The sequence below is a fragment of the Bombina bombina genome, chromosome 7 (genome assembly GCF_027579735.1).
Source record: "Bombina bombina isolate aBomBom1 chromosome 7, aBomBom1.pri, whole genome shotgun sequence".
NCBI lineage: Eukaryota > Metazoa > Chordata > Amphibia > Anura > Bombinatoridae > Bombina > Bombina bombina.
The window spans coordinates 201,886,437-201,903,948 of NC_069505.1; the positions used below are offsets into that span (position 1 = coordinate 201,886,437).

At 37.2% G+C, this 17,512-nt stretch overlaps 1 protein-coding gene across 1 annotated transcript in view; it reads left to right on the forward strand.

Moving 5' to 3' along the window:
- The window catches only part of LOC128636300 (astacin-like metalloendopeptidase), a 231,116-nt gene that overhangs the window by 139,322 nt on the left and 74,282 nt on the right, over positions 1-17,512 (forward strand). The window contains exon 5 of the mRNA XM_053689331.1: positions 777-955. Within this exon, the coding sequence (XP_053545306.1) occupies positions 777-955 (179 nt within the window). The remainder of the gene's footprint in view (positions 1-776; positions 956-17,512) is intronic.

A 17,512-nucleotide genomic window follows, 5' to 3' on the forward strand; every position in this document is an offset into this window, starting at 1 on the left:
AGGTAAAGACCCAAACTAGTAACCATATCCAAAACATTATGCAAATATGAATCAGCTTGTGTTCAGGCAATATTCTTTATAAAATATGGTATAATTAGTTATAAAGCTGTCATGTTCACTATCTTACTTTACCACATAGTTTTGTACTGCCTAGTGCTTAATTTTCATGCATACTCATGAACCTTTCTCAGTATACCATCATGGAAAAGGGCTGTGGGGCCGATTTAAACGCTCAGCGGATCATGTCCGACAGACATCGTTGAATTGGGCAGATGAAATTTGTTAGAAAAAAACTACTACACATTTGAAATTCAAACTAAGGGGCATATTTATCAAGCTCCGTATGGATCTTGATGCCCCGTGTTTCCTGGCGAGCCTTCAAGCAATACGATCGGGTTGATTGACACCCCCTGCTAGCAGCCGATTGGCCGTGAGTCTACAGGGGGCAGTATTGCACCAGCAGTTCACAAGAACTGCTGGTGCAATGATAAATGCAGAGAGAGTATGCTGTCGGCATTTATTGACGTGCAGCGGAGATGATGTGCTATATCGGATCATGTCCGCTTGTACTATAATAAATTGGCCCCTAAGTGTTATTGTATTGTCTTTTTTATTATAAGATTTAGATATATATTTGGTGTTTATGCAGTTCTACTGTATTTAATGATCCTATGTAATGATATTTTTAATTACCATTCAGTATTTAATAAACAATTCATTGCTTGAAACATATTGATATTTTTATTATTGCTTATTTTGCCTTTTTTCTTTTTAAGGTGTTGGTCAGCTATAGGAATGGTTGGGGGTGGTCAGGTGCTTTCTCTGATACCACATAAATGCATGAGCAAAGGGATCATCCAGCATGAACTGAACCATGCTCTTGGCTTTTACCATGAACATTTAAGAAGTGACCGTGACAAATATGTCACAATTGTGACCAACAATATAGCGCCAGGTAAACACACTTATGAATCATGATCAGACCATAACATTTCCATAGAAAATTAGAACATTTAAGTAGAATATTTAAGTGGGCTAGTGCCACGATAAAGTATAGACAGATTGATGGAGACATCATACCTGTTATCTGAACTATGAAAAGAAAACTCTACTGAATAAAAAAATAGATTGAAAAAACACAAACAAACTTGAAGTATCTAAACTGCAAATACTTTATATCTAAACAGAAGCAAACGTAGCTATAAGGGAGAATTACTCAGCTAAGCAACTGATAAGAGTTCACTGTATTCAGCTGCAGGAACACTCTTTCAAATGGACTGGGCTCAATTTACCTATCCCTACTGGAATGTTGATTTATTCTGCTGCTTCTTATTTACATAGCTGTTTTTATAGGCAAAATTGCAGTATTAAAAGGCGGTAGTTTCAACATGCAAAAGCAGCTATTTCAAATGACAAAATTAAGGTAAATGAGGTTTTGTAAGCCATTAAATTACATTCCAGAAGGTAAAATTGATCACTGGGAACACATTAAAGGGTAGAAAATGAACTGCAAAATGTCCCTTTAAATGTGTATGTGTAACTATAAGTCTAGACCCAATACAGATGATTACTTATTGTTACATACCAGAGAAGCATCCTGCAACTGGTACCACATCTATAAGCTTGCACAAGGTATATGAAACTTAAATAATCATTGTTTGTTAGCAGCCAAAAATGGCCAAATATTGAGTGTATATTTTGGTATGTTAAGTTTCTCCAATCACAATCGACTCTTAAATACATTTTCCTACTTGCGCATGCTGACTTGTGCATGTGCAATTTGAAATAGCTAACTAAATAATATTAAACATGTACTGCTAAACTGTAATACAAGAAAACACAAAGCTGTTGGCGGAGCTTGGTGGTCATTTTTAGCTGGTAACAAACAATGATTATGAAAAAGTTTCATGGACTTCTTACAAGCTTATAGATGTGGAACCCGTTGCAAGATGCTTGTCTGGTATGTTACCATAAGTAATAAAGAATACGTATTGGGTGTAGACTTTCCCTTTAATGGACCACTAAACACACATTGCAAACTACATGATTACGAACCTTCATATATAAGAATAGTTTTGCATTGAAAACTGCAGCTTTAGTTTGTTAAATGAGTATATTGTTTCATGTTTATTCTTTTCACTGATTTTCCTGTCCCCCAGAACAAAAGAACCCCTGCTAACCGATCACAAACTAATATTCAGATATAGCACAAACTCTGTTTGCACATGTGCAGACTGGGATAACCTGTCCTCATGTATTCCATTAAGGTGGTTTATCACTGATTTAATTCAGTTACTATTGCAAAGAATGGTTTTCCTATTATGATTGTTAATGCAAAACTGAATATTCACCTTTTAAATGCATGTAAAACCATAGAAGCTTAGGGAGGGAGTGAAAGTAAACAAAATCTCACATAAATTGGCTAAAAGTATTAATTCAAGGGGGTCGGAGCCTGGCTGTGCGGCTTAATGGCCGCAGGCATCTATAGCTCTGTGCTAGCGTGGGACTTTGCCTACAATATACAGAGATAGAAGTTACCACTTATGACCCAAACTGAACTAGCAAGGTCTTCATCCTGGGATCGGAATAATTTATGAACGGCACCCGTAATGACGCATATTAGCCATTGCTAGAAGTTTGTCTCCTTTTCCTCCATCTTGGTCCCATACGGACCGGACTTAAGCTGATAAAACACTATCACACATAGAAGGTAGGCAGGTTTGCTGGAACCGCAGCGCTTCAGCTATAATCCACACAACACATGCTGTAACCCTTTGATAGGTGAAAACCTACTCAGAACTCTTTCAACATTCGAAAGCTGGTGACTTGATATTTGTAAACTGCGTCACAGAGGCCTAATGGCCAAATAATTTCCACATGCTCTACTTAGCGTATGTTATGCTATAACACCCAAGTCAAATGCTTGGACTGATTTCTGGACTTAGCTACATTATGTCTGACATGATTATTAAATGGATACTACCTAATTTTTACTACACCTTCTAATACCTTTTTTTCACAAGCTCAGGGAAAAAATATAGTATGCATATTCTTCTGCAATATCTACAAAATTACAGAGCAACCAGTGCTGATAGAATATGATCCTATATGACTGATCTTTTATTAATATACCTGCAGAATATCATATAGAGTGTCAACACTGTGGGTAACTATGCTTTAATCACTTTAACTTTAATCTACTACTCGATGTTGCTGGAAAATTCTCACAGCTATATAAAGTCCAGAAAACCTTCTAAATCTGATAAACCTCAGAAAAGCCAAACCTCAAAGTTAAAATCAGTAAGTAGCTTTTTTCAAAGCTTAGATTACTCCTCGCCGAACAAGTTGGAGCTAACACAGACACCTAAAAGCTTCACTGAAGATACACCCTCAGCAACTACTATGAGGCCTATATATCAACGAGTCAATTGCAAATACGCCGGAATTTCGCATCGTAATTGTTGCGAGATTGATCCGATCTAATTATCAAAGCCTACAGACCGGCAAAAGTTGAAATTTGTGACGTAACATACAATCCGCCGGTCTCAGAAGCAGATTGATGCTTACGTCATTACAGATGTTCCTAATACACATTTGGCTTTATCTGACACTTTTTCCCAGTTATCAAACTTTTGTACGCCACTGGAGGCGGCGGATGCCATAGAAATCAATGGGAGTCTGAAAGCAGTGAAAGCTTATGTTCGATGCTGCAAGACAAAGAAATATAACCCATTGATTTCTATGGTAGAAAACAAGAAACGTTTACTCCTAACACCCTAACATAAACCCCGAATCTAAACACCCCTAAGCTGCCGCCCCCACATCGCCGCAACCTAAATAAAATGTATTAACCCCTATTCCGCAGCTCCCCGGCCCGGCCGCAACCTAAATAAAGTTATTAACCCCTATCCCGCCGCTCCCCGACCCCGCCGCAGCCTACATAAAGTTATTAACCCCTATCCCTCTGCTCCCTGCCATCGCCGCCACAAAATAAACGTATTAACCCCTAAACCTCTGGCCTCCCACATCACTACCACTAACTAAACTTATTAACCCCTAAACCGTCAACCTAAAAACCTCCTAACTTTAAATTAAAATTACAACATCCCTATCTTAATATAAATTAAAACTTACCTGTAGAATTAAACTATTAATTAAACTACCCTAACTATTACCCTACAATTAAATTAAACTACCAATTAAATAAAATAAATTACATATTAAAAAAACCTAACCCTACTCTAATTATTTAAATATACAAGTAAACATTATTAAAAGTACTAGATTACAGAAAAAAACAAACACTAAATTACGAAAAATAAAAAAACAAATTATCAAAAATAAAAAAGAATTACACCTAATCTAATAGCCCTATCAAAATAAAAAAGCCCTCAAAATAAAAAACCCCTAGCCTATAATAAATTACCAATGGTCCTTAATAGGGCCTTTTGTGGGGCATTGCCCAAAGATATCAGCTATTTTACCTGTAAAACCCACCACCCAACACCACCCCAAATAAAAAAATTATCTAAAATAACCTAAGCTCCCCATTGCCCTGAAAATGTCATTTGTATGGGCATTGCACTTAAAAGGGCATTTAGCTCTTTTACATGCCCAGACCCTAATCTAAAAATAAAACCAACCCAAAAAAACTTAAAAAAACCTAACACTAACTCCTGACGATCCACTTACAGTTCTTGAAGTCCCGCTTGAAAGATCCATCCAGCCGGAGAAGTCCACATCCAGGTGACAAGAAGTCTTCATCCAGACGGCATCTTCTATCTTCATCCATCCGGCGCGGAGCGGGTCCATTCTAAAGACATCCATCGCAGAGCATCCTCTTCATACGGTCGCCCCCATAAACTGGAACTTCAATGCAAGTGATGCCATCCAAGATGGCGTCCATTGCATTCCGATTGGCTGAAAGATTTCAATCAGCTGATAGGATTAGAGCTGCTAAAATCCTATTGGCTGTTCCAATCAGCCAATAGGATCTGAGCTCTCATTCCATTGGTTAGGTAGGTTAATTAATAGTTTAAATTATTTTAATTCAATAGGTAAGTTTAAATTTATTTAAATATAGGGATGTTGTAATTTTAATTTAAAGTTAGCGGGTTGTTAGGTTTAGGGGTTAATAGCTTAATTTAGTTTATGGCGATGTGGGGGGCTGACAGTTTAGGGGTTATTAGGTTTAGATAGTGGTGGTGATGTGGGAGGCCAGAGGTTGAGGTTTCGGGGTTAATATGCTTATTTAGTGGTGGCGGTGTCGGGGAGCAGAGGGATAGGGGGTTAATAATTTTATTTAGGTTGTGGCGATGTCGGGGAGTGGCGGGATAGGGGTTAATAACTTTATTTAGGTTGCGGTGATAGGGGTTAATAATTTTATTTAGGTTGCGGCGATGTCGGGGAGCGGCCAGATAGGGGTTAATAACTTTATTTAGGTTGCTGCAATGTCGCGGAGTGGCAGGATAGGGGTTATAACTTTATTTAGGTTGCGGCGATGTCGGGGAGTGGCAGGATAGGGCTTAAACATTTTAGTATAGTGGCGGCATTTAGTGACAGGGTATGAGTAAAGTTGGGAAAAAGCTGAATAGACGCGAGATTGATGACTGCTAGATAACATTCCGATGCTCATCGCCTCGTACTTGGTACCTCGTACACCCTTAAATCTTTAATCACATCTGAACTTGTCAACATGAAAAGAGACATAAAATATTTGGGACATCGAATTGAATATGTAGAAAAATCACAAGACTCTATTAACTCGCTATATGACAACCTCTCTACACATGCTAATGTTCACAAATTGAATCCCTAAAAGCCAAAATGAAAGATTTGGACAATAGGGGGAGACGCAGTAATCTTAGAATTAGAGGCATACCAGAGATTGTCATGTTCACAGACTTGCAGAACTATTTGCAGGGCCTCTTTAAATGTTTACTTCAAGATCCCCAATCTCTGGATATGGAACTAGAAATAGCTCATAGAGTGCTAAGACCCTTACCTTCCTCAAATTCTCCACCTAGAGACGTCATACTGAAGTTTCTAGGTTTTACTGACAAATAAAAGATTTGGCAACAAGCTAGAAAATCTCAAACCATACTTTACCTAGAATACCGCCTCCAAGTATATCTGGACCTATCACCTGTTGTTCAGAAAAGAAAGGAGGTTTGCTTCATAACAAAAGTGCTCCAAGAAAAATCTATTAAATATCGGTGGGACGTTCCCTTTAGCCTACATATTGCACACAAAGGTCAGTCAATCATTTACAGATCCATGGAAGATTTGAAAATGATTTCAAAAGCTCTAAATGTTTCCTTTTCAAGTTCCCCATCTATTGGACATCTCATTACGGAGCTCTACATCGGAGAATGCTCATTTCCTGGCAACCAGACCGCAAGGATGGATTAAAGTCAACCCCAACAAAAAGAAAGGAAAATCTACTCCTGCAGCTGAGAGAGAAGACAATAAAACCACAAACTAAAAGACTGTGTTCCATTTTGAATGGGTGAGATCTTTCCATTTATGTAATTTATGTAAGGACATATCAGGTCATCAGTATGATAATAGAGGACTACTATAACCAATTTACCTTGCTGGACTGTAAAATGTTAATTATAATAACACATGTTTTAGAAAACATGAAAAGTTATGTCAAAAATTATGTTATATAGCTGTTTAATTTATGCTTAGGTGATGAGATGCAGATAATCCCGTTTCATAACTAGGTTTGGACAGCTGTTCTGGACATACTACAAACTTCCTCCTATTTTAAAATTATCTGAAGTCTACGCTGAACATTTCCTCAACTTGTAGTCATGATATTTGACTTTGTTATTGTTTATTGTTCTTGTTATTTCTATGTTTATTTATTTTTATTGTCTCACATTAAGCTTATCCCGTGTTGTTTTGGAAAAGTAGTTACCATCCCTTTAACTAGGTTTCTTTTTACTTCCTGGTTCTCTCACAGTTATCTGTATAGCTCAATACATTCTCCCTACTATGAAATTAATAGGCGACACTACCACCCCACTATGCACAGATGACGCATGTAAATAAATAACTGAATTTTCTCACATTTAATTCTAAAGGTCTAAACTGCCCACATAAACATAATATTGTTTCTAAACTGCAAAGAACCTAAAACTTTTTTTATAAATTTGGGTTGCATATTATGCGTCAAATTCAGTTAAAACAAATGGTGTGGGTATCCTAATCAAAAGGGATATCCCATTTACTCTCATAAACAAATACAAAGATAAAACAAAGCGTTATCTTATACTTTACAATACAATAGTAACTTTGATTAATGTTTACGCCCCCAACCTAAAGCAGGATATATTCTTTAAATACCTTACCAATATAATATTAGAAGTAGCCAAGGGAGCTATCATAATGGGAGGAGACTTCAATCTTACCCTAAACTCCAAATTGGATAACTAATGAATTATCTTCCGTCCCGCATAAAGTTATAAACTCTGTAAAACAAAACCTGAAAGATATTACCCTACATGATGTATGGAGAGTATTACATCAAGAAGCTAGGGAATATACCTTTTTCTCTAATCCCCATTGTCTGCATTCTCAAATTGATTATTTGATGCTGGATATATCTAATCTAGCAAGAGTTACACAAATAAAAATATGCCCCAACACATGGTCTGACCATTCAATTGTTAGTTGCTCCTAAGGGAGATATTTATCAAAGCATCAACTATGTTGTATTCGCGGGCATCAATACGCTCACCTAACATCGCCAAACATTGTGGCCACGGATCTGAATATGATCTCCATATTTATAAAAAAAGCCGCCGAAAACACGCGCACCAAGTACGGGGCGATGAGCATCGGACTGTTGTTAACTAACAGTCATCGATGGCGCTGTTATTCGTGTTTTTCCCAACTTTATTTATACCAACTAAACTGCTACAATGTACACTAACACCCATAAACTACCTATTAACCCTTAAACCGCCCCCCGCATCGCCGCCAGTATAATTAACCTATTAACCCCTAATTAGGGGCGCGATCCGATATACGGCGCAGGTTTCGGCGCAAGCGTCGAAACCTGCGCCGCCCGTAGTTTCAGCTCGCAACTCGAGCTATCCCATATACGGCGCCGTCAGAGGCTAAAGTGCCGTAAGTCTCACAAACTAGAGATGTCCAGAAATCTGCGTAAGTACAAATTTCTGGAGTCGCCAGTGACTTACGGCACTTTAGAAACTGCCGCCGCATAAAAAACCTGACTAAGTTATTAAATCACCCGTACTGTCTAACACGCCTCCTAAACATAGCCCAACACGTATACCCCTCTATCCGCTATCCCCCCTCACTCTCCTAATAATAATAAATGTATTAACCCCTAAACCGCCGCTCCCGGACCCCGCCGCACCTAATAAAGTTATTAACCCCTAAACAACCGCTCCCGGACCCCGCCGTCGCCTACATTAACTACCCCCTAATGTGAGCTCCTACACCGCCGCTACCTATTTTATCTATATTACCCCCTAATGTGAGCCCCCTACACCGCCGCTACCTATTTTATCTATATTACCCCCTGATGTGAGCTCCTACACCGCCGCCATCTATATTACCTACCCCCTAATGTGAGCCCCTTACACTGCCGCCATCTATATTACTATCCCCTAATGTGAGCCCCTTACACCGTCGCCATCTATATTACCTACCCCCTAATGTGAGCTCCTACCCCACCGCCAGCTATATTAAAATTTCTAACCCCTAATTTAATCCCCCTACACCGCCGCCAGATATATTAAATTAATTAACCCCTAATCTAATCCCCCTACAACGCCGCCAGCTATATTAAATACATTAACCCCTAATCTAATCCCCCTAAAGTAATCACCTCTATTACCAGCCCTTAAAAGGCCCTTTTGCGGGACATTGCCCCAAAGTAACAGCTCTATTGCCAGCCCTTAAAAGGACTTTTTGTGGGGTATTGTCACAAAGAAATCAGCTCTTTTGCATCTAATCTAAATCCCCCTACACCGCCGCCACCTATAATAAATGTATTACCCCCTAATCTAATCCCCCTATACCGCCGCCACCTATATTAAATTTATTAACCCCTAATCTGACCCCCCTACACCGCTGCCACCTATATTAAATATATTAACGCCTAATCTAATCCCCCTACACCGCCGCCACCTATATTAAATAGATTAACCCCTAATCTAATCCCCCTACACCGCCGCCAGCTATATTAACTATATTAACCCTAATTATATTAGGGTTAATCTAGTTAATATAGTTATTATATTATATATATATTAACTATATTAACCCTAATTATATTAGGGTTAATATAGTTAATATCGTTATTATATTTTATATATATATATATATATATATATATATTAAGTATAATAACCCTATCTAACTCTAACATCACTGACTAAATTCTTATTAAAATAAATCTAATTAATATTAATATTATTAATTAAAATATTCCTATTTAAATCTAAATACTTACCTATAAATAAACCCTAAGATAGCTACAATGTAATTAATAATTACATTGTAGCTATTTTAGGGTTTATATTTATTTTACAGGTAATTTGGTATTTATTTTAACTAGGTACAATAGCTATTAAATAGTTAATAACTATTTAATAGCTACCTAGTTAAAACAATTACCAATTTACCTGTAAAATAAATCCTAACCTAAGTTACAAATGCACCTACACTATCAATAAATTAAATAAACTACAAATATCTAAACTAAACTACAATTAAATACACTAAACTAAATTACAAAAAACAAACAAACACTAAATTACAAAAAATAAAAAAAGATTACAAGAATTTTAAGCTAATTACACTTATTCTAAGCCCCCTAATAAAATAACAAAGCCCCCCAAAATAAAAAAATTTCCCTACCCTAATCTAAATTACAAAAGTTAACAGCTCTATTACCAGCCCTTAAAAGGGCCTTTTGTGGGGCATGCCCCAAAGAAATCAGCTATTTTGCCTGTAAAAAAAACAACACCCCCCCATTACCACCCACCACCCACATACCCCTATTCTAACCCACCCAATCCCCCCTTAAAAAAACCTAAGTCTGACCCCCAAGTGCTCCTTACCTGTCCTGAAGACCGGTGGAGAAGGTCCTGTTCCAGGCAGCGACCTCTTCTTCCAGGCGGCGACCTCATCTTCTTCCAGGATCCAGCCGGCGCGGAGCGGAGGAGTTGAAGACCGATGACCGCGGAGCTGAATACCGTCCATCTGGAACTGAAGACCGGCGATGCTGGAACCGAAGACCTCTGGAACTGACCGGAGCCGGAACGGGGAGGGTCCTCTTCATACGATCGCCGCCGTACACTGAATAGGAATTCAAGGTACGCGATTAAAAATGGCGTCCCTTGAATTCCTATTGGCTGATTTGAGCCTTCAAATTCAAATCAGCCAATCGGATGCAAGCTACTTTAATTCTATTGGCTGATTTGAATAGCCAATAGAATAAGAGCAAATGTAATTCTATTGGCTATTCTAATCAGCCAATAGAATTACAGTAGCTCTTAAATGAAACTAAATTACACCGTAAAAAACCTAACCCTACTAAAATTATTTAAATATATAATTAATTATTATTACAAAGTCCTAAATTACAAAAAAAAAAAAAAAATACTAAGTTACAAAAAATAACAAACACTAAATTACGAAAAATAACAAACTAAATTATCCAAAATAAAAATGTTACAACTAATCTAATAGCCCTATCAAAATAAAAAAGCCCACCCAAAATGAAAAAAACCTAGCCTACAATAAACTACCAATGGCCCTTAAAAGGGCCTTTTGTGGGGAATTACCCTATTGCCCTATAGCGCTCAAAACTTGTAATCTAGCTGATAGCAAGTATAATACTTGTTTAAGTGATAAAAACATTTAACATTTCCAACACCCTATAATCACTGTAGTTTGTCAATTGGTTGTATAATGGAGTATAAGAGAAAATCTATACACATTGTACAAACATACATAGATATCTTATGTAGGTGTCTATAGTGTACTCTAACAAACTTTTGTAAAATCATGATGAAGAGGCATGTGAAATTGTTAAAGGGATAGTGGATAGTATTACCCCCTTAATATATTCCAATGACTTGTTATACAAGCTGCAAAGCATAAAATCTATTGGAAATTGTTTATTTGGGTTTATTTTTGTACATGAAATAGCTGTGTGTTTTTTTTTAAAACCACAACCAATAAACATGGGTTGAGCTAGCAGGGAAATCAGATTTCCTAATTTTATCACTTTCTGTAACCACACATGCTTATTTATATCATCTATGTCTGTATACCAAAGTCCAATATTTAGAATGAACAATTGAAAATTAACATTTTATTGCTTCTCTCTCCTACATCCAACAGTGCAACTGTGTTTGCACAGCTTTTTCTATAGCCTATATTTAACTATACAAACTTTCAGTATAGGTAGGGATACCACAGGAAAAGTCTGCTATATCAAATGCAGGTTTAAAGTTAAATGAGATATTTGTAAACAATTTATTACACTCCAGCAGGTAAAATTGATCATTGGGGAAAAAGGTGAGAACATATTAGAGTAAACTGTTCCATTAAGGGCAGTAATGAACCACTACAAAAGTTCCACATGTTGCCCTAAATCCTTAAAAATCCACACTGCATTTCAACTTATTTTGAACCCACACAAAAGAGTTAGGGGCCAAATTATCAAGCTCCAAATGGAGCTTGATGCCCCCTGTTTCCGCGTGAGTCTTCAGGCTCTAAAGACCGCTGTTCCATAACTTGTCGGCCTGCTTCGAGGCTGTGGACATCAATCTGCCCGATCCAATACGATCTGGCTGATTGACACCCCATGCTAGCGGCGGACAGGCAGTGAATCTGCAGGGGGCGACATTACACAAGCAGTTCACAAGAACTGCTGGTGCAATGATAAATGCCGACAGCACATGCTTTCTGCATTTATCGATCTGCGGTGGACATGATACGCTACATCGTATCATGTCCGCTCGTACTTTCATAAATCAGCCCCTTTAAATAAACTATGTGTGCAAGTGTGAGCTTAATAGAAGAGAATGAGAATAGCAGTGAAGTTTTCCAGGGCCACAATCATGTAGCACTTGAGCTGCTAACTTCAGTTTTATGATAATAAAAATATTTAACCTTAGAACCATCAAACAGTTTTGAAGGAATTTATACTTATTCTCCAGGCAAGGCAACCTTGTGCAACCGCTAACCCCACAATAGATCTTTCAAAATATTACATAACTGCATACACATTTGTATTGCTGCAGCAACTCAAATGTAAATGTCTCCCAAACAAGCAGTTAAAAGAATAGTCTAGTCAAAAATAAACTTTCATGATTAAGGTAGAGCATGAATTTTAAGCTACTTTCCAATTTACTCCTATTATTAATTTTTCTATCTTCTCTTGGTATTTTTATTTGAAAAAGCAGGACTGTAAGCATAGGAGCCAGCCCATTTTTGTTTCAGCACCTGGGTAGCACTTTCGGATTGGTGTCTAAATATAGCCACCAATCATCAAGCGCTACCCAGGTGCTGAAACAAAAATGAGCCAGCTCCTAAGCTTACATTCAAATAAAGATACCAAGAACACGAAAAATTGATAATAGTAAATTAGAAAGTTGCTTAAAATTGCCTGCTTTATCTGAATCATGAAAGTTTATTTTTGACTAGACTATTCCTTTAAGTATAATGTTTAATTGATGAAAACATTTAAAGTTTGAAATGTAATGCAGTCAATTTATATTGTATATGAATATCTATCTATCTATCTATCTATCTATCTATCTATCTATCTATCTATCTATCTATCTATATATATATATATATATATATATATATATATATATATATGGATATATATGTGTGAATATATATATACAGGGAGTGCAGAATTATTAGGCAAGTTGTATTTTTGAGGATTAATTTTATTATTGAACAACAACCATGTTCTCAATGAACCCAAAAAACTCATTAATATCAAAGCTGAATAGTTTTGGAAGTAGTTTTTAGTTTGTTTTTAGTTATAGCTATTTTAGGGGGATATCTGTGTGTGCAGGTGACTATTACTGTGCATAATTATTAGGCAACTTAACAAAAAACAAATATATACCCATTTCAATTATTTATTTTTACCAGTGAAACCAATATAACATCTCAACATTCACAAATATACATTTCTGACATTCAAAAACAAAACAAAAACAAATCAGTGACCAATATAGCCACCTTTCTTTGCAAGGACACTCAAAAGCCTGCCATCCATGGATTCTGTCAGTGTTTTGATCTGTTCACCATCAACATTGCGTGCAGCAGCAACCACAGCCTCCCAGACACTGTTCAGAGAGGTGTACTGTTTTCCCTCCTTGTAAATCTCACATTTGATGATGGACCACAGGTTCTCAATGGGGTTCAGATCAGGTGAACAAGGAGGCCATGTCATTAGATTTTCTTCTTTTATACCCTTTCTTGCCAGCCACGCTGTGGAGTACTTGGACGCGTGTGATGGAGCATTGTCCTGCATGAAAATCATGTTTTTCTTGAAGGATGCAGACTTCTTCCTGTACCACTGCTTGAAGAAGGTGTCTTCCAGAAACTGGCAGTAGGACTGGGAGTTGAGCTTGACTCCATCCTCAACCCGAAAAAGGCCCCACAAGCTCATCTTTGATGATACCAGCCCAAACCAGTACTCCACCTCCACCTTGCTGGCGTCTGAGTCGGACTGGAGCTCTCTGCCCTTTACCAATCCAGCCACGGGCCCATCCATCTGGCCCATCAAGACTCACTCTCATTTCATCAGTCCATAAAACCTTAGAAAAATCAGTCTTGAGATATTTCTTGGCCCAGTCTTGACGTTTCAGCTTGTGTGTCTTGTTCAGTGGTGGTCGTCTTTCAGCCTTTCTTACCTTGGCCATGTCTCTGAGTATTGCACACCTTGTGCTTTTGGGCACTCCAGTAATGTTGCAGCTCTGAAATATGGCCAAACTGGTCGCAAGTGGCATCTTGGCAGCTGCACGCTTGACTTTTCTCAGTTCATGGGCAGTTATTTTGCGCCTTGGTTTTTCCACACGCTTCTTGCGACCCTGTTGACTATTTTGAATGAAACGCTTGATTGTTCGATGATCACGCTTCAGAAGCTTTGCAATTTTAAGAGTGCTGCATCCCTCTGCAAGATATCTCACTATTTTTGACTTTTCTGAGCCTGTCAAGTCCTTCTTTTGACCCATTTTGCCAAAGGAAAGGAAGTTGCCTAATAATTATGCACACCTGATATAGGGTGTTGATGTCATTAGACCACACCCCTTCTCATTACAGAGATGCACATCACCTAATATGCTCAATTGGTAGTAGGCTTTCAAGCCTATACAGCTTGGAGTAAGACAACATGCATAAAGAGGATGATGTGGTCAAAATACTCATTTGCCTAATAATTCTGCACTCCCTGTATATATACAGGATGAAGGAAGGCACTCACTGGTCTTTTCATCAAATCTTTATTAAGCGTGACGTTTCAGGGGGACACTCCCCTTCCTCAGTGTGTCACCGAAACGTCACGCTTAATAAAGATTTGATGAAAAGACCAGTGAGTGCCTTCCTTCATCCTGTATATTTACCTGCTGGCAACCTGGCACTAAGGATTTTGAAAGTGAGAGTGCTCTCTATCAACATATATATATATATATATATATACACGGTGAAGGAAGGCACTCACTGGTCTTTTCTTAAAAAAAAAAAAAAACTTTAATAAGCGTGACGTTTCGGGGACACACTCCCCTTCCTCAGTGTGTCCCCGAAACGTCACGCTTATTAAAGTTTTTTTTTTGAAGAAAAGACCAGTGAGTGCCTTCCTTCACCGTGTATATTTACCTGCTGGCACCCTGGCATCAGGATTTTGAAAGTGAGAGTGCTCTCTATCTATCTATCTATCTATCTATCTATCTATCTATCTATCTATCTATATATCACGTGTGTGTGTGTATATATATATATATATATATACATATATATTATATATATATATATACATTTTTATATATATATATTTTTATATATATATATATATATATATGCATATATATATATATATATATATATATATATATATATATATATATATGGTATATATTATGTATGTATATATATATATATATATATATATATATATATATATATATATTGGAACAAACGATAGTCCAGCCAGCACAGAGGTAAGTAAAAACAAAGTTCCTTTATTCAATCTTGGATTTAAAACGCAAATTAGCATCTCTCACAGGATGAGTTGTTTAACATGTTTCGGCCATCAGGCCTTAATCATAAACATAACTCGTAATTAAAACCTTTGAAAATGTATACCTGTGGCTGTTTCCTAATTGGATAGCTGTAGTCATGTGTCCTATCCTAATTTAGTGATATATATACCCCATTAACCCTATATATTCGAAATATATGTTGATAGTGACAGAAAATATACTAAAACATATATGTTATATATACAGATGTAACCCATATTGTAACCAATTGAAGCATAACTTGACATGTCTCAGATTGTATGGGCTTATCACATATTGTTAAACAATGTACATATATATCCATGATCTTGTTATTATATAAATAAATAATAAAGCATAATGAATACATAATAAATAAATAAATAAATAAATAAATAAATAAATAAATAAATGGTGGTGAAATAGCCCTATATCACTGTATACTTCTTACTGCATATATACATAACATTTAGTACAGATCTAACCCTTACTGTATAGCTATTAACTGGATTGTATTTCTGTAGGCTTGACGCATCTGCAATAATAGTCTGTATTTTTAACAGTTAATAGATGATAAATAATAACTAATAAATAAATAAATAATGAATAATAGAGTTGCCCTCAATCCCAATGTACAGAAAGATGGATTGGATTCATCTCCTTCTAAAGAGTACTTATATACTAATCAATACTCTACATATCTTTAGATATATCTATGATTATAAAGGCTAGTCTCAAATACATAGGTAATCTTACCTCCATAGAATTAATGAGGCGGCCCTAAACCCCAAAATAAAGATAGTTGGAGTTACTCAAACCAATTAGTATATTATACATTTTTTCTTCTTATTATATATTTTTCGCCTACAGAGTATTTATCCTGTGCGTATAAAATGTGTACAATGATTGTAAATGGGCAGTGTAGTATAATATCTACATAATAGTCTCTGTACAAATGATGTCACAGCAGGACTATAGTTAACTTAGTCCCAAAAATGTATTACATCATATATGGAATTAAATCCATTCAGGATATGGGTTGCCAGGGAGAAGATCCAAAAAGCCTCTCTCTTTAATAGAATTTTATTCAGATCACCTCCCCTTTTTGATTTTTAACTTTTTCAATAATCAACCATTTGAATGTTTTGTTTGAACTATCATGGTCAGTGATGAAATGTTTGGCTAACTTCAAGTGGGCATCAGATAAGTAAATACTGTACTTACAAGCTTCAAGACACTTGAGAAGTGTCACAAACGCTTCCTGGACTCTTAGGAGTTGTCCAGCTGACTCTCTCTCACGCACTCTCTGAAGTGGAAATCTGTATGTGTGTGCTGCTTCCCAGGTAAGGGGATCACTTGGCATCTGTTAGATGATTCTTAATGCCCACAGTGCTACATCCACAAGTAACCAAGCCACTACCAGTATGAGTGTACTGGAGATCACTCTATACCAAACAGGTCACCGGGCTCAGAGGGTAACCAATGGGAATTAAAATAGTGATAAAAATAAAATGAAAGTTTGTGATTCAAGTCAAAGTATAAATATACAGACTTTATTGTTTGGCACAACGTTTCTTGGTCTACACTGACTGTTTCCTTAGGTGCATATAAAAACAGAACTTATAAAGCCGTATTTCGACGTTCTCTAGTCAGGACTGCGCATGCTTGAAGGAGTTTCACAAATTATTATTATTATTATTATTGGTTATTTCTAGAGCGCCAACAGATTCCGCAGTGCTATAAACAAAGGGGGAGTACAGCAAAACAATTATAGGGTAGAGGGCCCTGACAAGAGTTGCACTGTTGTAGTCAGCTCTTAAGAAGGTGATCTACAAACAGCTGAACTTTTAGGCTTACATGCTAAGGGGGTTCAGGGGATTGCAGTGGAGGAGAGGAACTGGTATTAGGAAAGGTTAGCGTAGGTTGTATGCGTCCCTGAACAGTAGAGTCTTTAGGGAGCACTTGAAGCTTTTAAAACTAGAAGAGAGTCTTGTGGAGCGAGGTAGAGAGTTTCACAAGATGGGAGCCAGTCTGGAGAAGTCCTATAAACGGGAGTGTGATGAGGTGACAAGAGAGGAGGAGAGTAGGAGGTCATGAGTAGAGCGAAGGGGATGGGAGGGAGAGTATCTGGAGACAAGGTCTGAGATGTAAGGGGGAGAAGTGCAGTTGAGGGCTTTGTATGTAAGAGTGAGAGTTTTGTGTTTGATCCTAGAGGCAAG